The following is a 21,706-nucleotide window of genomic DNA, read 5'->3' on the forward strand; positions in this document are numbered from 1 at the left end:
AAAGCCTCCCTGGGCCGGCAGCACAGTGTTGAGTGGACAGCACTAAATCCTCCTGGGCACGCTCTGTGTAGGTAAAGCATCAGCCAAGATGGTGGTTGAGGTGCCCTTGATGTTAGGGGTGCTTAGGGTGCTTGTTGCGGCTGAGTCCCTTGATGGTTTTTGTCGTGACGCCAGTACCGTTAATGGTGGTACAACCAATAGTGGTAATAATGAGGTAGACAGTGGTAAGATGCAACTCACAACTTTACTGTGGATGACTTTGGTTGCAAGCAGTACAAAAAACAGTCTCGAAGTTAACAGAGTTGATTCTGCAAATTCACTGTTTCTAGGCTTTTCAGGTTTTAGTTTGGAGCCGTGGGTTAGGTGTACCTGGTTCCTTTAGATGTGTGGGATCCTATTCCTTGTCTTTCCCTACAAGCTGAATATTTAGACAGGGAAATTCATCTGTCTCTCAGAAGTTTGGTGTGGCTGCCAGAAGCTATAAATCCTCCACCATGCAAAGGTGTCTGTGGCCCTCAATAATGGCTCTTATCACCGATGATTCCTTAGGAAAGCTTGTTTCTTTTCCAGGGAGGCAAACTCTTCTCCTACTGGTCAGGGATGCAAGTCTATAGTCCGGCCACAGAAGGAAAACGCTCTTCTGCGCCTCACACCTGAGTATCACCTCCTAGCGAAGTTGGCTCCACTCACTAATCTGTGTCATGGAGTCTTCACTCTGCATTTTCTCCCACTAATCTGATCTGACTACCTCAGATCTGCTCTCTTCTGAACTACATTTTTACTCTACTATCATCTGATCTGCCTCACTAGGCCTGACCTAGGTATATACAGTATAAGACCTAAGCTATATCCCCATCTAGTGGTGGGATGTATAAATTACACCTAATCTGCCTGGTAACACGGATTTTGCAGATAAATTGTACAAAGTTATACAATACCGGACAATACAATTGTTAAGACAAAAATGTTTTAAGCAGTGCCCACACACACGTAGTGGGACGCTGCATACCCCATGGTAAAATGTCGACCTCCACGTTGGTAATGTCTGAAGCTGTGGATCTCTAAGCCGTGTACTGAAATACACCAAATACACACCACCAAATATGCACATGTGAATATAGACATTGCAATGTATTATCATGACTCTTCAATAACCTCCTGTGAATAAAGGGTTATGCACAAAAATACATTCTAGGCAAATATATAAAATATATCACATACACTTTCTTTATGGTAGATGTGTTACGGCCAAAAATGGTTATTAGAGAATGATCTCACATAAAGGCAGTAAAGTCAATGATATGGTTCAGAAGACAAAGTCCATACCTAAAATGGGGTATAAAACATGTATAAAAACATTTAAAAGTGCAAAAATTTTGTTGTAGAACAGTTAAGCACAGAAAATTCTTTCTGGGTATTTTACTTTAAGCGTTGCGTTAATAAAGTCCCTGGATAACCTAAAAATGGGGTAAAAAGGGGTTAAACATGATTAAAACACAACTGTAGTGTCTGGATTGAAGTGGAGTCCTTGCAAGAAGTACTTAGAGAGGGACTCAAAACAAAAACAATAAGAGAAGTCCTCTCAAACAAATGTCAGCTCCTGCTCCATGTAATTGTTATTAAACAGCCTACTTAGTTGTAGGGATCAGAACATGATGACATGTCTGTTGGAATTGGGCTTCCAGAATCCCATGAATCAGGGGATGATCCCTCTGGTTGTCCCTCCATCGCTCTCTGTTTAGGTGTAGATGGCAAGTTGAAGGGAACCTGTCATGTGGATATTTGATTATAATGTAACTAATTATATACAATCATTAACTACTAAAAAGTACCTTAGATGTATTCACTTACTGGTGTGACAGATGGTTACCTCATAATATACACACAAAGATGCCGCATGCTAATGAGCTGATTGGAGTCCAGCATGATGTCATTGAGTCCAGCGTATATTTAATTCAGAGCTATAGCCACTCCCCTGCCCACCTGCTGCTGATTCACATGGAAACAAACTGTCATTCAGCAGCAGGTGGGCGGGGAGAGTCAGGAGCTCATGAATATTCATGACTCATCATTATAAGCTGGAGCTTTTCAATACAAGATGTTGGCAGATTGACTGGGTCAATTAAAGAAAGTGACCCAGCATTTTGCTAAGCGAATCAGTCACTTATTTATGTTGCCCTTAGTTAGGACACCATAAAACTGGTGACAGGTTCCCTTTAAGTTCCTGCTTCACTTTCTCAAAGATAGGAGGCTGTTCTTTTTTTATTTTACAAACCAGCCCAACTGTAGGGTCACTCCTGGTCACAGGATTTGATCTTTCAGATGGCTTTTTCTGTGTTGAAGAACCAGCAGGCTCCTCTCCATAATGTGGAATAGCAAATCCCTGTCTTTGCTGTACAGCCAATTGTTGCAATAGCATAGCACAGTCCTCTGTAGCAGTAGTGAGGTTTTGTGGCTCGGGCCTTCTTCTCCTAACCCTTTCTCTTTGAGGTTTAGGCTTTACATCAGGGTCTCTGGTGACAATAGCTGGTTGCCAAAGAATGTTGGTTCCTGCAAAACCAGTAGCATACTGATTCTGAGTTGTACTTGGTGGTATATACTTTGCATCAGGCCGCACGGGGGCGGTAGAAAGTTCCTTTTCTGGCTCTTCCTCAGACTCAGTCTCTATCAATCTCCTGGGTCTCTGTAGGTTGTCCTGGCCTGCGGACCGCAGGGGCATAGGGTCCACGTGTACCCTCTGCAGGGGTGAATTCGACTACTTCATTCACATACAAGCTGTGTAGCCAAGGGGGAAGATCTTTTCTCTTCACTGACCGGCGGTTCACATAATAATCGCGGTCATTCGCCAGGTCGCGGATAAATCCGAATCCCCGCTGCTTACAAAGGTCCGGCACTCGGCCCAGTTTTCGTACCGGTAGCGGGAAATCTTTTTCTGGTGTCTCTAGTAGTTTACGAGTCAGTCCCTCGTTATAGTGTTTGCAGGCATGAGTGCGCGGAAGTTGAGCAGACTTTATTTCTGCGGACAATCTAGCCCAAAGCGCGGTATGTTCCATAGTGGGCCACACTACGGCGGAAGCATCTTCAACCAGACCAGACCTCTCTGCATCTTTTGGTGGCTGGTGTTGCGGCATCGCGACTGCATGCTGACCTGCACTGCTCTCTGCAGATTCAGGGCCGCGGTCTCCACTACACTCCCTCCAGTGACGGTCCCACAACTCCTGCACATGAACCTGTAGCTCCAGAGTAATATTCGTGGGGTCTGTGAAGAGCTCCTTTAGCTGTTGACGCTCTGACTCATTGGAGCACGCGTTAGCTATAGATATTTGCTCTTCCACCCGTTCCTGAAATTCTGGAAAGATTTCAGGCTGACTTAACTCGTAAGTTTCTTCAAGCTCACTAGTTAAATTATTTTGGGTGTAGCGTACCTTATCCTTTCCTTGTTGGCATAACTCCTACTCCTTTTCATCGATCTCCTGGTTGAAAACCAATGACGACTCTTCGATGTGGCATGTACCTTCTTCAGAACTGAAAGGATAAATAGAGAGGATATTAAATCACCCCTCAGGTGTTGAGGAAAAACATTGTTCCACTACTTGCTCTTCTGTTAGGTATTCATCAGGAATAAGTCCAATTACATCATTCTGGAATCCAAAAGTATAGTATTCCGAATCCATAGGTAGACCAATTACGGTGTTCTTCTGCAGGAATATGCTATGGGGAGCCATGTTCTGGATTATCATGTGCAATGGATCCTGATGGATGTTAATTATAGGAGTGGGATTTACCTTTATGCCGAGTTGCTGCATCCGGTTGGACAAACAGATCGAAGCGTCTGCGTTCTTGTCACCGCCAGGTCTCTGAGAAGTTCTGACAGACGTTCTTCAGTACTTCCTGCATGATGTTCTTTTGTTTTGGTTTCGCTTTGACATCTCTTCTGCCTCTTCCAGCTGTCATCTATTAGCAGTGATTGCCTCCCTTCATATCCCCTCCCATACTGCCTCACTTTGCGGTTTATACTATTTCCTGGATTGTGCGCACTGCTTGAAGTTTGCTACTGCTGGTTTCTCAGATAAGTCTATCCCGTTATTTGTGTTTTCCTGTTGGATTGATTCTAGGTGACCCTGACTCCCTCTGTATTAAGTGCATGGAGCCGGTGGTCGTGTCCCCGCACTATTATAGGGTATTCAGGTGTCACTCAGTCTAGGCACGTGGACATGCAACTTTCTATCACAGAGATCTTTGCATGGGCTGAGCAGTCAGGGAGAGCTATAGGGCTTTAATAGGGCTCACCCTTTTGTTCCTTAGTTTGGGATCAAGTCAGTCGATCTTTATTTGTTACTTCTTGTTTTCTGCAACACCATCCGTAACATTATAAACCGCCAAAACCATCATAAGCATGAATCCGGTTTCAGCCTTTATTGACCGCATGCAGGGTCTTTCACTGGAGGTAGCAGATCTCCGGAAAACTGTCTCTCAGTTTGAGGTGACCGTTTCTGCTTGCGTTCATGGAATTTATTCTGAGCCTAAAATCTCACTTCCAGATACGTTCTCCGGAAGTAGTGAGAATTTTGTTTGTTTTAGAGAGGCTTGCAAACTCCATTTTCGCCTACTTCCCCATTCCTCTGGTGATGAGGAGCAGAGGGTGGGGATCATCATCTCGCTACTCAGGGATAATGCTCAGTCCTGGGCCTTTTTGCTGCCGGTGGGGGCACGGCCCCTCCATTCAGTGGATGATTTTTTTTTAGCCCTGGGTCAGATATATGATGATCCGGATCGTATTGCTCTGGCTGAATCTAAACTGCGTCTTTTATGCCAGGGTAAACAGTCCGCAGAGATATACTGTACAGAATTTCGGAGATGGGCAGCTGATACTGGTTGGAATGATGCTGCACTCCGAAGTCAATTTTGCCATGGTCTTGAATGTTGGTGATCTGGTGTGGTTGTCTACTAAGAATATCAAGTTGAAGGTTCCCTCCTGGAAGTTGGGTCCTAAGTTTATTGGGCCTTACAAAATCTTGTCCGTCATCAATCCCGTTGCCTTCCGTCTTCATCTTCCTCAGACATGGAATATCCATAATGTTTTCCACAAGTCCCTATTAAAACCTTATGTCCAACCCACTGTACCCTCCTCTTTGCCCCCTCCTCCGATTGTGGTTGATGATAATCTTGAGTTTCAGGTCTCTAGGATTGTGGATTCTCGTGTTATCCGCAGTTCTCTCCAGTACCTTGATCATTGGGAGGGTTATGGTCTTGAGGAGAGGATGTGGATCCCAGTGGCGGACATTAAGGCTACTCCTCTTATCAGGGCGCTCCATAGGTCCCATCCTAAGAAGGTGGGCTCTGAGTGTCCGGAGTCTACTCGTAGAGGGAGGGGTACTGTCAGCGCCAGGTCTCGGAGAAGTTCTGACAGACGTTCTTCAGTACTTCCTGCATGATGTTCTTTTGTTTTGGTTTCGCTTGGACATCTCTTCTCCCTCTTCCAGCTGTCATCTATTAGCAGTGATTGCCTCCCTTTATATCCCCTCCCATACTGCCTTCACTCTTTTTGATTAATAATCAATACACAGATGTAACACCACACTGGCTAGCTACAAAGAAATGTGGAACCTTTCACTATTTGCACAATCAATTAAAGAATTACTCTATCTCGGTGCAGACCTCCATTTATGTCATATATCTTCTATATAAAAAGAATCTTCATATAAAAGAGAGGATTAAAAAAAAACATAATTATATTATCCTTCAGGCAGACAATTATATTATCCTTCAGGCCTCTAAGTTCTTTTTATCGAGTATCTTAATTTGATTTGTGCAAGCAGTGAAACAAAGGGACAATTGTATATGCAAAATATATAATCGTTCATTATAAAGACAAAGAAAAAAAAATCAATACAATTGAAAAACAAATTATGAAGTTACAAAATAATACCCAAAATGTACCACACGGTGGTGCTAACACACCCCTATCTGATCAGCACTGTGTGACTTAGCGATTTATGACAACCAGTGTCATACTTTTAACAAACAGACTCATATACCAAGAGAAACTTAGGATCTTCTGTTTATCAAACAGGCTATAACAATAAAACACGGATTTACAGAAAAATAACTTATCCCTTGACTCTGTTTTCCTATGACCAATCAAAAATATATGATATTAATAGGATAAAATATTCAGCTCGGCAATCAGACTATGGAAAATAACTTTCCAAGGGTTTTAGTCCTCTTCTCAAAAAAAGTCAGCTCTTCCATTAACAATATGCATCTTTGCTAAGAGAATAATCAGCATTATGGAGGTGCCTAACACTATATATTCCCACAGTATGGGAACTCTTGGCTATATATCGAGAGAAATATCTTATTAATATCACGAGCAGTAAACACAAATATACGTTACCGGGTCAAAGGTAGACAGAGTTCAGATGGGACCAGTTCTCAAGAACTTTCCTAGTAATCCAAAAAAATAATCCAAGTTTCTTCTGGTAAAGTTTTCTTTTTGAGTTTCTTTTGGTTTTGATTCAATGAATGGATGGATGGATCTATGGATCTATGGCTCTCTGGATCTCACCTGCTGCTCCGCACACAAGTAATTATTCCCCCCCTTATCTAAGAATCATCCCCTTTTAGATTAGGAATTTCCAATCAGGTAAGGTGGGTGTATTCGCATGCTAATAATACAATGATGTCATATTAACTCCTAATATGGCATAAAACAAATGATAAAATAATATAATATTGTCCATCTGCCTCCAGATGGCACTGTGGTACTGCAGATGAACATCACAACTTTTAAGCATTAAAACGAAATATCTAATAATACGTTCACATGACCTTCTTAACCTTTTAATATACATCATTGAGGAAGGTATTTTCCTGACACTTTTAATTACCTATGTCCTGGACTTGTTGGAGTCACTTTCTTCTCCTATCTTTTTGAAATATGTGTTGACTTGATAAAAAAAATCATAACAGCTTTGATGCTTGGCATCGGAACTTGTACATTTCACTTATATACACCCATGAATAACTATTGTTTTGAACTAACATTTACTCTTCTCAGAAATCCAATTAACATAAACTTAATTCAATGTTTTTGTACCTTCTACAATACATTCTAAATGATAAATACATGGCATTATATCTATATAAATCGATACATTGTTATACATGGATAACACATTATATGGATTATTGGTTAAAATATGTTGTAAACTAAATAAACCATACAGAGATATATATATATATATATATATATATATAAATATAATATAATTATGAATATATATATATATATATATATATATATATATATATATTGAACCTCATACAGCAGGTGTGCCTCAAGTATATTAATTCTTATCTCATCATGGCTTATCCATGAAACAAGCTTGTTCCCTTCAGACAGACATGTCTGAGGAAGCTGGTGTACTCCCCATAGATAAACCCATATCTTTAGCAATAACTTTAAAAATATAATGTCCGTTCATGTTCACAATTATTATTATTTTTTATACAAACTGAACTTGCCATGAACTCATCTTGGCCTCTTCAGCCACATAATAGAACTTTTGGTTCAGGCTGATTTTATTCTTAAAGGCAATGAGCATTCATTTTGGCTATAATATCATTAGATAATATTGTATACTTATAAAAATGCACAACAGTTTTCATGGAGTTCCTGATGAAGATCTCTCGGATCGTGGGATGCAGTTTAAATCAAAGTTTTGGCGTAGTTTTTGCACAGTACTTGATATTGATATTAATCTATAAACCAGCTTTCACCTACAATCTAATGGACAAACTGAACGCACCAATCAGACTCTGGAACAGTATCGTCAATGCTATATCTGTCATTTACAAGATGATTGGGTCGATCTGCTTCCTGTGGCTGAGTTCTCTTACAAAAACTCCCAAAATACCTCCACCAAGCAAACTCCTTTCTTTGCAAATTTGGGGTATAATCCAAATATTCTTCCCAAATTCCCAGCTGTTTCACCTATTCCAGCAGTCGCAGAAAGGATCTTGGCATAACAGCAAAATTTAGAGCTACTAAAAGGAACATTAGAGAGGGCTCAAGAAAATTACAAGAAGGCGGCAGATAAATTTCGCAGACCAGCACCAATCTTTAAAATAGGGGATTAGGTATGGCTTTCCACCAGAAATTTTAAACTTAAGGTTCCTTCACCAAAACTAGGACAAAAGTTTGTTGGGCCTGATAAGATTATTGGGATAATTAGTCCAGTAACTGTTCGGCTTAAACTCCCACGATCTATTAAGATTCATCCTGTTTTTCATGTATCCCTACTAAAGCCTGCCATGCCCAACCCTTTTCCGGAACATGTCCCTCCTCCTCCCGATGCGGTGGAGATAGATAAAATCTTGGACTCTAGAATTTTCAGGAACCACCTACAATACCTCATTAAGTGGCAGAGTTATGGGTCTGAAGAGAATTCTTGGGAACTGGTAAGTAATATTAATGCTCCCCGACTGATCAAACAGTTTCATTATAGACATCCTGGGAGACAAAGTCAGGTCTCATCCAGAGGCCGCTGTTGAGGTGGGAGTAATGTCAGGAATTCCTGCTATGTCTGTTTAGTTCAGACTGTCTTGCCCTTAAATTTTCCCTCAGTTAAGATGGTGGATTGTGTCAACTGGGTGCCATCTTACTTCCTGTTTCATATATAAACCTCTCAAGCCTGTTACTCATTGCTTGAGTATTGAATTTTAGCTCTTGCTTGTGCAGTCCTCTCGCCTGGAACTTTCTCTCTGTTTTTTTCCTTCTCCTTGCGGTTTACCCTGCTACTCCTGGACACCTGCTGACCGCTCGCTGGTTTCCTCCTGACCACTCGTCTGGATCCTTGCCTTCATCTACATTCCTGCTACCTCCTGTGTTTAGTCCTTGTCCCTGCTATTAGATTACAGCAGTATTCCACTAGTATTGTGACAGTGTATGTATTATTTTGTAGCTGTTAACATGTGATTTGGCTGGTTCACCAGCAGATGGCGGAAACATTGGCAGAGTTAGTTTCCCTGGCGAGTAACAGTCTAGTGCCATTCCAGTCCTTTCTAGAGAGGGAGGAGTTAGTTCAGTCTAGTTATTGTAGGTCAGTCTAACCTACCCCTTTGAGGGGAAAGATTCTGTTCTAGTTTGTCCCCTGCTGGGGAAGGAAGCATGCCTTGTCCTGTCTGGACAGGCCCTGCCTGTAAGTTCCTAATGGTTGCATGTCCTTCCAGGGCTTGCATTGCCTAAATTCAAGCTAAGTGAGCTTGAAGTCAGGAACAAAGATTCCGTGAATTAAGCAAGATAAAGTCAGAGTCAGACTACAGAAAGCTAAGTTGCAGCCTTCAGTAGAAAAGGAAAAGTTCCTATTTACACAGCCAGCATAGCAGAGCTGAGAGAGTTCAGATGTAGCAGAGCTAATTGCATTTGCCTGACAAAAGTTAAGCCAAAGATAAAGTTTGGAAGATTGCCTCGGATGCAAGTTTACTCAAGTAAAGCTGTTAACTACTTCAGTATCCGTCTGGATGCAATTTATTCTGCAAATCCCTCAACTGTTAACCCTTTTATAACTGCTTCGGATTCCGGATATCCAGGTAGGAGCACCATGACAAGTGCAAAGCCACACCTAAAGGGACACTGTAGGCAACCCTTACACCACTCTGGCATTCCTACACCTGGGTCCCACCATCACCTTCTACATAGGGGGATTCATTGCCTCGTTGCTGAAATGCAACTGGCGCCATGACAAAAACTTTCCAAAACTCACATAACACCTGTAGAAGAGACCCCGGGCATCAGTTATAGTCCGCTGCATGTGTACTCCCATGTCTGCATCTCCGCGCAGTTCTTGTCACTGGTGCGGTGTAGGCTGGCTGCAGGTTCTCGCGTACTGACTGCAGGCTGACACCTGTGTATGCTGGTTGCTTGGGACTGTTTGCTGGCTGCGGTTTTGTGAGTCAACTCTGGCCTGTGTTTGTGGTTCCTGTCACCGGTGCCGTGCAGGCTGGCTGCATGCGCTTTTTGTACTGGCTTTGGGCGTTCCCATGTATGCTGGTTCTGCGATGCGTGCCGGCTGCGGCCTTGTGTGTGAACAGGGTCTGAGTATGGATGCATGTCTGTTTGTATTACAATATGGTTCTGTTCCTTGTTGCTGTGTAGGCTGGTTGTCTGTAACCTCGTACTGGCTACAGTTTATCCTGTGTATGCTGGTTGTCGTTTGGGCGTGCTGGCTGCAGCATTCTGTGTCTGGTGTGAACTGTCACTTGTGATTGTATGTTCGGTGCGCCTGGTTCTGATGGGGTTAACATTCCCCGCTCTGTTCCTGTGTGTGGCTTATCAGGTGCCATATCTATCTGTAAGCTGTGGGGCTTGTGGTCAGTCTATCGTCTGCCTTGCTGGGTGTAGCCCCTTGCTGCTGACCCAGGGGGTTTTGCCATCTGCCCTTGTTTGTGGTGTCGCCTGGCAATGCATTGATGTTGTTGTTTTGTCTGTTTTTCTGTACCTGTCCTGTGACATTGATGTTGTCCTTTGTGTTGATGTTGTCCTTGCCTGTTCTTCTGTACCTATTCTCTGTCTGGATCCACTTTGTTTCATGTCTAGCCTAGCAGTGCTCTAACTGTGTCTGATAGCCTGGCAGTGCTAAACTGCTTCTGATCTAGTCCAGTCCTTGTCTGTCCTCGAGTGCTTTACTGCTTCTGTTCCTGGCTCTCTCCTGCCTTTGTCAGAGGGTTCCTGGGTTCTCCAGAGGGAGGATATTTAGTCTGTGTGCAGCTCTGCCTGACACCGCCATGCTTCCATTCCGCTTGGGGTCCAGGCATCTGCTTCTGTGCTGGTTCCCGTTTGTCTTGTTGTCTGATCCATGTTTTGTTGTCTGTTTCCGCTGGTGGTTGCACTAGCGTAGTTCTTTGCAGGTAGGGGCCAAGTGTACGGGACCTTCCTGGAGGTGCGACCAGTAACCCCTCGGCCCAGTTCATCCCCACCACCAGGGGCTCGGTGAACAACAGGGCTCACTGGCTCTTCACTGTCCTGGGTTTTGCCTCTGGTCTGCCGGTGCACTTGGTTCTGTGGTAGTGCTACCACTATTGCCTCACCTGCTTGTCCTGTATTACTGTCAAGTTCCTTTATTACATGTGTAGTAAAGTACTCTGTTGGTCCCTGACCTGTACCTGCCCGTGTCCTGTTTGCTAAATGTCCTGGAGGTCTGCCCTGGCCTCCAGTACATGACACTTACAGGTTCATGCACATGGTATCGCATGTAAAGCAAACTCCTGCCCGACCTAGGGCTTGCTCCGCTTCATCCTTTGGGAGCTCCTGGCATTGCTACTGTGAGGGGGCACATATCTGGGCATATAACTGTGAGGGGACACGTATCTGGGCATAATCTGTGAAAGGGGCACAATGCTGATATAAGTACTGTGGGGTGGAGTAATAATACTATGGGGGGCTGCAACAGAGGCTCATTCCGCAAGGGGTCCCTTTAAGATGAGATAAGTGTTTTGTGATGCCAGTTGCAATGAAGCAACTATGGGTCAGAGTCCCTTTTAAGAAATGCTGTTGGTACCCACGTGTAGGAATGGCTGAGTGGTATAGGGTGGCCTATAATGTATCTTATTGTTTTGTGCACATGTCACGGTGCTCCTACCTGGATACGCTGGAACCCCCAGGCGTTGGCTCTGAAGCAGACAAAGGGGGTAGTTGAATGGTGGGATGATGAATAAATTGAGTCCAGACCTTGTGATGAAGTTGAAAAGCAGCTTTACTTTGCATAAACGTTTCTCCAAACGGTTTACAGACTTTATCTTGGTCCCAGCACTCTGGCAGGCAAAGAAACTCAACTTTGCTACATCAGTTGCTCTCTGTTTCTGCTGTACTGACTGGCTGACTGAATAACTTTGCTTTAGCTGTATGCTGCACTTTCCTTCTGTAGTCTGTCTCTTAAGTTATACCAGGGAACTTTCTTCCTGGCTTCTGAGGCTTCAAGCTTCTGCCTCCATGTCCAGCTGAGCTTAGGGTGCTCTGGCTGGCTTGGTTTGTGCTTTGGTACATCCCGAAGAGACGTGGTGCTGCACAACTTCACCTAGCTTGGGGTAAGCTAGGACTGACCTCTAACTAGTCTCCACCCTCAAACCTCTTTGATTGATATGGTGAATACTCTGGGCTTAAGATAAATTGGTCTAAGTCAGCATGCATCCCGATTAATCCTCTGAACAGTTTTATTCCAGGAGCACTGGATATTAAGAAGATTACCGAACCAGTTAAATACTTAGGTATTCAAATAACCCCGAATCCCAAGGACTATATTTAATTGAACATGACCCCAAAGATAAAAGAAATAAAGAAAAAAAATAGAGGTATGGAAAAGATTGTACGTCTCGATGGCAGGTCGTATCTCCTTGGTGAAAATGTGCCTGTTACCATCCCTTAACTATGTCCTATGGAATTCACCGATAATAATCCCCCCAAAAATATTTAAGATAATAACTAGCATATTAATGGACCTGATCTGGCGAGGAAAAAAAACAAGGATAAAAGCACAAATATTGTGTATCCATGAGAGGGCGGATTATCAGTTCCAGATGTGGAACTTTAGGGTAATATCCATCTTACTGATCTGATGCTGATCGAGCAGACATTGTGGTGGAAACATGGAGTCTACAAACTGGGCCAGATATGAAAGCAAGGCGACATAATAACATACGAAGACCTTAAAAAGGGGTACAAATTGGGTAATTCAGAAGTGGGATTTTTCTACCTACAGTTAAAATGTGCAGTACGAAGGTTGGTAGGAAAAAGTACACAAAAAGAGACCCTTCCGCAGCCGCTGCTTAATATATCTAGATTAACGGCAGGGGGGAAGTTAGTCTAAAAAATATATAAATGTTTGCTACATCAAAAGACTAAGGGAAGAGCGACTTCCAGCCTAAAGTATAAATGCAGAGCGGTTATAAATCCGCAGCAAGAAGAGTTTTGGGTAACAGCAATACAGCAAAATAATAGGGTCTCAAAGAATTTTTCACATAGGATCACCCAATTTTATATACTAAACCGTCTTTATTATTCCCCTGAGAAACTCATGAAATATTATAAACCTAAAGTATTTAGTTGTTTAAAATGTGGGGAAATAGGGGTGGACGATGTCCATATACTCTGGAAGTGTAGAATGATTCAGGAATTCTGGGGACAGGTTAAGGACAAAATAGAGCAATATCATCAGTTTATAGTACCTAATAAATTTGAGATTTGTGTACTGGGACTGATGGATAAAACGGACACCCCCCAATATCAAGAAATTGCATCCAAACTCCTCTTTCAGGCAAGGAAATGTATTATGGGACATTGCGGAGGTAGGGCTTCCCCCTGGATAAAGAATGGGAGAGGCTCACTAAAAATGCACTAACTAGAGAAGAATTCCATTTGGTAAATATTCAAAAGAAAAATAGATTTGCAAAACTATGGAAGATATGGATGTTTTTGGTTACTTTTTTCTCCGGTGCGCTGGGGCCCCGGGGTGTGGGGAGAGAGAGAATGCAGGGAGGTATTATAACTTTTTTTTTTTCAATTTTTTTTAGGAAGCAAATAAAGAAAAATGAGGGGGGGGGGTGTTGTACATGGAACTGTAATTTTAAAGTTGTTATGATGTTTTGTATGATGCAAGAAAATGTATAATAAAGATTATAAAAAAAATAAAAAATAAATAAAAATAGTCTCCACCCTTCATGTGGAACCCCTGACTGGTTAAGGAGGGGGATCTGGGACTTCTGGGACCCCCTCCCCATTTTTCTTAGTGGATCCCCCCCCTCTCTTTTCCTTCCTGGGGGGTTAAAACTATGGGGTGTCTTTGAGTTAGCAGTTGCTGCATCTCCAGCAGCGTGGGGGTTAAACATCACTGTGCTGTTTGTTGTTCCCTCCTCTTTCCTCCATCCTCACAAATGTGCTAGCCCCCACAGTATTTAAGGTCCTTTCCCTTCCTCTTACCCCCTCTTGGCCCGCCAATGTTTGTTCCCGCCTGCCCACCCTTGTTCGGTTGCAGGGGATTTAGGTTGTGGTTTCTGTTATTCCCATTTTGCCAGGGTCTTCTGCGGCCCTAATTTCTGTTTCCTTTTAGTGTGGATCGCTTCTACTTCCTATTAAGTCACAGCTGGCAGTATGGACACAATAAAAACTATGGGGTGAAGAAAAATGGCGGACTTGCCCTCAGAAGGGTTCCATTCTCTCTAACTGTAGCTCTCCCATGCTTGCTGTCACCTACTGGTGAACAGGTACATTACATAAACATATACAGTTGCATAGGAATAGCAATGCACATTGAAGTGTTGGCCCATAGTAGACAGTAGCGGGGTGCGAAGTGGCACTCTGGGTCATTACAGGGGCATTTGAATTTGGTGGGATTAGGTGTTTAGTTATGTTTTGGGCGCAGTTAGAGGCGTGGCCACATAGTGTCCCTCTTCTTTTTTTTTTTTTAAGTTGGGAGGTATGAGGTTTGTTGTGACCTCCCCATTCCTGTGCAACTTTGTGGAAATTCAGGCACGAGCACATTTTCATGGGAATGATGATAATTGGGGAGTGTAAATGATTTCACTGTGCGTCCTGGTGACTGATCCCCCTTCACACAGCGATGGCTGTACCCAACTGCGGACTCCAATCCACAGGAGCAGATCTGTTCAGAATCATACCACTCAGAACCGAACCAGTTCAGTTCCAAGGTTTTTTACAGTAATAATCAATTCACAAAGTTATTACACAAGTCTCAAGCAACGTCGAGAAGTAATAATTTTGGCTTATCGGAGACCATACATTCTAATGCTGTACGGAGAGAGATCTAATGCCCCCAAAAATAAAGAACTCGCCTCCTCCATTTGATGGCTCCGCTGTGAACACTCGCTGCACTGGAAGCTATGTTCCTCCATTATGACGTTACACAGGTCCTTTCCTGAGCTTTCAGTGAGCAGCGAGTGTTCACAACAGCGCCATCAAATGGAGAAGGCAATTACTATTTTTTTTAACACAAGTGGGGGAGGGGCAGGAGTTAAAGGCTGTACTAATGAGCTCTCCACAATGGAAGCATTCATTAGTAACAGTCCATATAGGAAAATGTCGGGAATTATTATTGGCGGTAGAAAAAAACTTATTTACCGGCTTGGCTGGTGAGTTAAAGGCCGGTTGGCAACCCTAGCCACATGTGAACATGCTGTAAAGTGAGGACATTCCTCAGGGGTTCTGGATCTCTAGGACATGGACATATCCTATAGCTGCCGCCATTCCTGACATCCACCACACACAAGAGGCGGCTTCTAGTGATGACATTTATGGATTTTCTCTCCACAGTCACAATCTACAGATTTTATACTAACGCTCTGTGGACGCCTCACCCACATCTTATCTTTTTATTCTTACAGTTTAGGTAATAATGGTCTACCAGACACTTCCTGCATCCAGTTGGCATCTGTAATAAGGAATAACCCGTCCCTGAAAAGACTTAATCTGTCTGGTAACCGTCTGTCTGGTCCTCACTTCAGTGACTTGATGGAGGCTCTGTCCAGTCCGACCTGCAGAATAGAGGCATTAAAGTGAGTATAAGAGATGTGTACAGGACGGAGACAAGTTATACATGGAGTTTATTCTATTTTATGCTCCGCACCATTGTTATGTCTATGAGATAAATTGACTAGGGTTGTCACGATATCAAAATGTTGATTCGATTTCAATACCATAAAAAAGGATTGCGATACTCTATACCATTTGAAACCATGCAAAAAAATAAAACACCAAAAAAAGCCGCGTGCATTCCGCATTTTATGGAAGGTCCGGCCCATAATAGAACAGTCCTATCCTATTTTTTGGCGGGACGTGGTGACTAAAAATGGCGAGTTGTGATTTAGATTTTTTTTCTTACGGCGTTCACTGCATAGGAGATAATTATTTAATATTTTAATACTTTGCACTTTTTCGGGCGTGGCAATATGTAATAGGTTTATTTTTTTTTGTTTATAAATTTTATATGTAAAATTGGGAAAGACCGTGATTTAAACTTAATATTTTGGTGTTTGTTTTTTTTTTAAACTTTTTTTAAACTTTTTATTTTACTTTTTTTTCAGTAGCGTCCTGGCTGCCATGGTAACCGATCGGTGCCTTACAATTACACTGCTGGGGCTCCGATCGGAACTGCCACTGCCACCAATGAAGAGGAGGGTAGGGGATCCTGTGGCTACTGCTACCAATGATTATAACAATGAGGGGGCGCCTGTGGCCACTGCCACCAATGATTCTAATACTGGGGGGACAGCGCACTGCACCACCAATGGTCATAATTTATAATACTGGGTCCTCAATGAATGTAATTAACACATTAATTCAAATGTAGGCAGCGGGTACTAGCGGCAGTATCACATACCCGGCCTCTATAACAGGGCATGTGTCATGCCTTGCCCTGTGAATGTGCGGAGATCTGTCAGACTGGCTGCACATGTCTGAATTCTTGGCTTGTTTTGATTTGGATTTGAGCTGGATCCACCTTCCCTCAGGTGTACTGGGTTTCATTGTTAGGGAGGCTATTTATCCCTCCTTCCCCCAGTGGCCTGTCAGGGTTATAGTTCTTTTCCTGGGAGCTGTTGATTTGTGGTGGATCGTCTGCTTCAGCTCTACTGAAGATAAGTCCTCTCCTTCATTTCCCTTTGTGTGTTTTATCTAGGCCTCTAGGGAGACGCTTGCTTCTTCCTGTTTGAAGAAGCAGGTTGCCTCTTCCCTTTTCCCTGTTGCTTAGGGTTTGCCCAGTGAGTTCAGGTTTAGGTAAGAGGGCATGGTACCACCCTAATGGTATGCACATGGGCACAGCAGCTTAGGGAAAGCTTTTAGGGATTGCTAGGAGGTGACCCTTTCTCCCTAGCTTTTGGGCCTAATCGTTTGTTCAGTTTGTTTTCCCGTGTTTGGTTGTTTCCCTGCTTACCTACCTGCTGTGACAGCATGCGATCCACCAAACCGCGGCAATTAATCCCTCAGGTGCCACATATGAGGGATTTGTTTCCGTGGTCCGGCGGATTGCATGCCCCGTCATAGAGGGCCGGGTATGTGATACTGCTGCCGGACCCCGCTGCCTACACTTGAATTAATGTGTTAATTACATTTATTGGTAGCGCAGTGGCCACAGCCCTACCCCTCACCTCAGTACAATGATCTCATTGGTGGCAGTGGCAGCTGCGTCACAGGGGGGAGGGAGAGAGAGAGAGTCCCTCCTTTTCCACTGTTCTGCTGAGTAAAACATGGTGCGTGCTGAGAGCAGGGAGCGCCATGTTCTCTAACAGATAACAGTGTAGCCTAGTATCGTTAAATAGGAAGACCCGATGTCGTATCGATCCGGGTCTAAAAGTATTGATTGGGTATCGATACTTCGATACCTGGTGTAACTCTATTCCTGTCAATGCTCTGTGATGTCCGGCCACGCTTCTTCTCCTGCTAGGTTATTTTTAAGTATTTGTGTGTGACACACACAGTTCTGATACACACACTCAGCACTGCCATACACACATACAGATCTGCTACACCCATACACGTCTACAACATACATACAGCTCTGCTACATGCACACAGTTGTGTTACAGACATAGAGCTCTATCTTCAGGAACAAAACAATCCAGCACATGCACTACGGATAAAATCCAGCCTTTTTATTGTAATTATTAAAAAAATTCCATGAGCTGATCAGAGCGCTTTGCGATCTACGCTTTTCGACAAGACCATACTGTGTAGCAAAATTTACTGATTTTTATCTTCAAATTGGAATCGAGGGTGTGTCTGGTGACATCATAAAATACAAAACTACTTGCAAAGAAAAAAAAGATGAGCATTTACGACAAACACTGGAACCAGGGATTCAAGTTGTAAGCAGAAGAGCTTCAACTATATCAACAGCATTATCTCCGAGTTTTTTTTTTTATAAAACGGGGTCTGCAAGTAATACCTGGTTGAACGTTACTGGCTGCTACAGATGTGGACACAATGTATGTATTACCTGCCGATTTATAAAAAAAGCAAGAGTTTTAAATCTAGTGTCACAGGAGAAGAATTTAAAATTAAATCATATATAAACTGTAATTTATTTAGCCACCTGCAGCAGCTGTAGTGTTCAATATGTGGGTTGCACTTCAAATTGTTTGAAAATCAGAATAAGGCCTCATGCACACGACCGTTGTGTGCATCCGTGGCCGTTGTGCCGTTTTCCGTTTTTTTTCGCGGACCCATTGACTTTCAATGGGTCCGTGGAAAAATCGGAAAATGCACCGTTTTGCAGCCGAGGCCGTGATCCGTGTATCCTGTCCGTCAAAAAAATATGACCTGTCCTATTTTTTTGACGGACAACGGTTCACGGACCCATTCAAGTCAATGGGTCCGTGAAAGAACACGGATGCACACAAGATTGGCATCCGTGTCCGTGATCCGTAGGTTGCTTTCATACAGACGGATCCGAAGATCCGTCTGCATAAAAGCTTTTTCAGAGGTGAGTTTTCACTTCGTGAAAACTCAGATCCGACAGTATATTCTAACACAGAGGTGTTCCCATGGTGATGGGGACGCTTCAGGTTAGAATATACTGAAAAACTGTGTACATGACTGCCCCCTGCTGCCTGGCAGGTGCTGCCAGGCAGCAGGGGGCAGACACCCCCCCCCCCCTGTTTTTAACTCATTTGTGGCCAGTGCGGCCGCCCCCCCCCCCCTCCCTCCCCTGTAGTTAACTTCTTGGTAGCCAGCCCCCCCTCCCTCCCCTGTAGTTAACTAATTGGTGTCCAGTGGGCCCCCCCTCCGTCCGCTATAGATAACTCATTGGTGGCCAGTGGGCCCTCTCCCCTCCCACCCCCTCCTAATTAAAATCGCCCCCCTATCATTGGTGGCAGTGGTGAGTACCGATCGGAGTCCCAGTGTAATCGCTGGGGCTCCGATCGGTAACCATGGCAACCGGGACGCTACTGCAGTCCCGGTTGCCATGGTAGCTTAGCAATTTGTAGAAGCTTTATACTTACCTGAAGAGCAGCGATGTCTGTGACCGGCCGGGAGCTCCTCCTACTGGTAAGTGACAGGTCTGTGCTATAAGCAATGCGCCGCACAGACCTTTCACTTACCAGTAGGAGGAGCGCCCGGCCGGTCACAGACATCGCAGCTCTTCAGGTAAGTATGAAGCTTCTACAAATTGCTAAGCTACCATGGCAACCGGGACTGCAGTAGCGTCCCGGTTGCCATGGTTACCGATCGGAGCCCCAGCGATTACACTGGGACTCCGATCGGTACTCACCACTGCCACCAATGATAGGGGGGCGATTTTAATTAGGAGGGGGAGGGAGGGGAGAGGGCCCACTGGCCACCAACGAGTTATCTACAGCGGAGGGAGGGGGGGCCCACTGGACACCAATGAGTTATCTGTAGCGGACGGAGGGGGGGCCCACTGGACACCAATGAGTTATCTATAGCGGACGGAGGGGGGGGCCCACTGGCCACCAACGAGTTTACTACAGGGGAGGGAGGGGGGGCGGCCGCACTGGCCACCAATGAGTTAACTACAGGGGAGGGAGGGGGGGCGGCCGCACTGGCCACCAATGAGTTAAAAACAGGGTGGGGGGTCTGCCCCCTGCTGCCTGGCAGCACCTGCCAGGCAGCAGGGGGCAGTCATGTACACAGTTTTACAGTATATTCTAACCTGAAGCGTCCCCATCACCATGGGAACGCCTCTGTGTTAGAATATACTGTCGGATCTGATTTTCACGATGTAGCTCATATCCGACAGTATATTCTAACATAGAGGCGTTCCCATGGTGATGGGGACGCTTCAAGTTAAAATATACCATCGGATTGGAGAAAACTCCAATCCGATGGTATAAAAGAACTCCAGACTTTACATTGAAAGTCAATGGGGACGGATCCGTTTGAAATGGCACCATATTGTGTCAACTTCAAACGGATCCGTCCCTATTGACTTGCATTGTAATTCAGGACGGATCCGTTTGGCTCCGCACGGCCAGGCGGACACCAAAACGACTTTTTTTTCATGTCCGTGGATCCTCCAAAAATCAAGGAAGACCCACGGACGAAAAAACGGTCACGGATCACGGACCCACGGACCCCGTTTTTGCGGACCGTGAAAAAAAACGGTCGTGTGCATGAGGCCTAAGGAAACACCTCTCAGACATCTCAAACTTGAAGGTAGTGAACATTTCCATGTTGTCTCGACATAACAATAGTATTGGTTAGGCCGCTCGGGGCCTACTAAACCCTAACTTTTTAACTGTCCCCCCACCCATTAAAATAACAGCCGAACAACGGTTTGCAATGAATCGGCCACAGCAGCTGTTTTTTATTAAATAACAAATAAATAACACATAAACATCCAACATAAAATAACCTAACCCTGAGTAAATGACGAGTGAGGTCCTAGAAGCCCCAATAACCACTGCACCCAAATAAACTGGCAACTCCATCTTGCCCCCAGCCGATGAACGCCAGCTCAGAGGCACCAACTGATGGATGCCTAATTCCTCCACTTCAATTTAACCATGAGTCCAGCCCCAACTGTCAACTACCACCATATTCACAAATTTTGAGAACCTCCCACAGCCACAACTGCCCCGACATTTACCCTAAAATTACCCCCCCCCCCTTTTATGACTAAAATACCTCCACCTCTCTTATTCTTCTTCTTATTTTATTTTTTGGGGACTCCCTAACTACCTGCACTATTTAAAGGGCGGGAGTTACCTCTTTTCTACCTAAAATGGCGCACGTTCACCCCCCAGTACCTCCTATATAAAGCCCCACAACCACTCCCCCGTTACCCTAGCAACCCCTGCCCCTTAACTAAATGGCCAGACCTATTAGCCCTTTCCTACCTACCTCGCTCACCAAACCATCGTTATGATGGCCTCCCCCTAGGTCTGCGCCCCCAGTCTAGCCCCACTTGACAATGGTATTGGTTAGGCCGCTCGGGGCCTACTAAACCATAACTTTTTACCTGCCCCCCCCCCCCCCCTCCTTTAAAAAAACTGCCAGACAATGGTTCGGAATGAATCGGCCACAGCAGCCATTTTTTTTTTTAAAAACAAATAAATAACACATAAACATCCAACATAAAATAACTTAACCCTGAGTATATGACGAGGAAGGTCCTAGAAGCCCCAATAACCACTGCACCCAAATAAACTGGCAACTCCATCTTGCCCCCAGCCGATGGGCCCTCCCATTCTCAACTACCACCATATTCACCAACTTCGAGGACCTCCCACCGCCAACAACGTGCAACTTGACCACCTTAAGATTGCGCGTCCTTCCACATCCTCAACGCTGTTTTGATCTCTCCCTGAATCGATTTTCTTATGTAGGGTCTCATTTTTAGCGGGCTGAGGGGACGATTTTATTGGAACCATTTTGTGGGAAATACGCCTTTTTGGTCACTCGGTGTTGCACTTTTTGTGGTGTAAGGTGACAAAAATGGCTTTTTTTGACAGTTTTTATTTTTTATGGTGTTTATCGGACGGGGTCGATCACGTGATATATTTAGAAAGACTGTCATTACGGACACGGTGATACCTAATATGTGTATTTTTTTGTCATTACGGCAACTTATTTTCTCGCCCATTTTCCTTGGGGGACACAGACCTTGGGTATAGCTCAGCTCCCTAGGAGGCGTGACACTAAGTAAAACTGTTAAGCCCCTCCTCCATCAGCTAT

At 44.2% G+C, this 21,706-nt stretch overlaps 2 protein-coding genes across 2 annotated transcripts in view; one reads left to right on the forward strand and one right to left on the reverse strand.

Annotated features, from left to right (window-relative positions):
- The window catches only part of LOC122921382 (NACHT, LRR and PYD domains-containing protein 12-like), a 131,656-nt gene extending 128,525 nt beyond the window's left edge, over window positions 1–3,131 (reverse strand). Inside the window, exon 1 of the mRNA XM_044271359.1 lies at window positions 2,735–3,131. Coding sequence (XP_044127294.1) covers window positions 2,735–3,131 — 397 coding nt within the window. The remainder of the gene's footprint in view (window positions 1–2,734) is intronic.
- Window positions 3,132–9,559: 6,428 nt separating this feature from the next.
- Window positions 9,560–21,706, forward strand: part of LOC122922053 (NACHT, LRR and PYD domains-containing protein 9-like) — a 35,236-nt gene continuing 23,089 nt past the window's right edge. The window contains exons 1-2 of the mRNA XM_044272483.1: window positions 9,560–9,594; window positions 15,397–15,567. Of these exons, the coding sequence (XP_044128418.1) occupies window positions 15,524–15,567 (44 nt within the window). The 5' untranslated portion in view covers window positions 9,560–9,594; window positions 15,397–15,523. The remainder of the gene's footprint in view (window positions 9,595–15,396; window positions 15,568–21,706) is intronic.

Source organism: Bufo gargarizans, chromosome 11 (assembly GCF_014858855.1).
Source record: "Bufo gargarizans isolate SCDJY-AF-19 chromosome 11, ASM1485885v1, whole genome shotgun sequence".
NCBI classification, from domain to species: domain Eukaryota; kingdom Metazoa; phylum Chordata; class Amphibia; order Anura; family Bufonidae; genus Bufo; species Bufo gargarizans.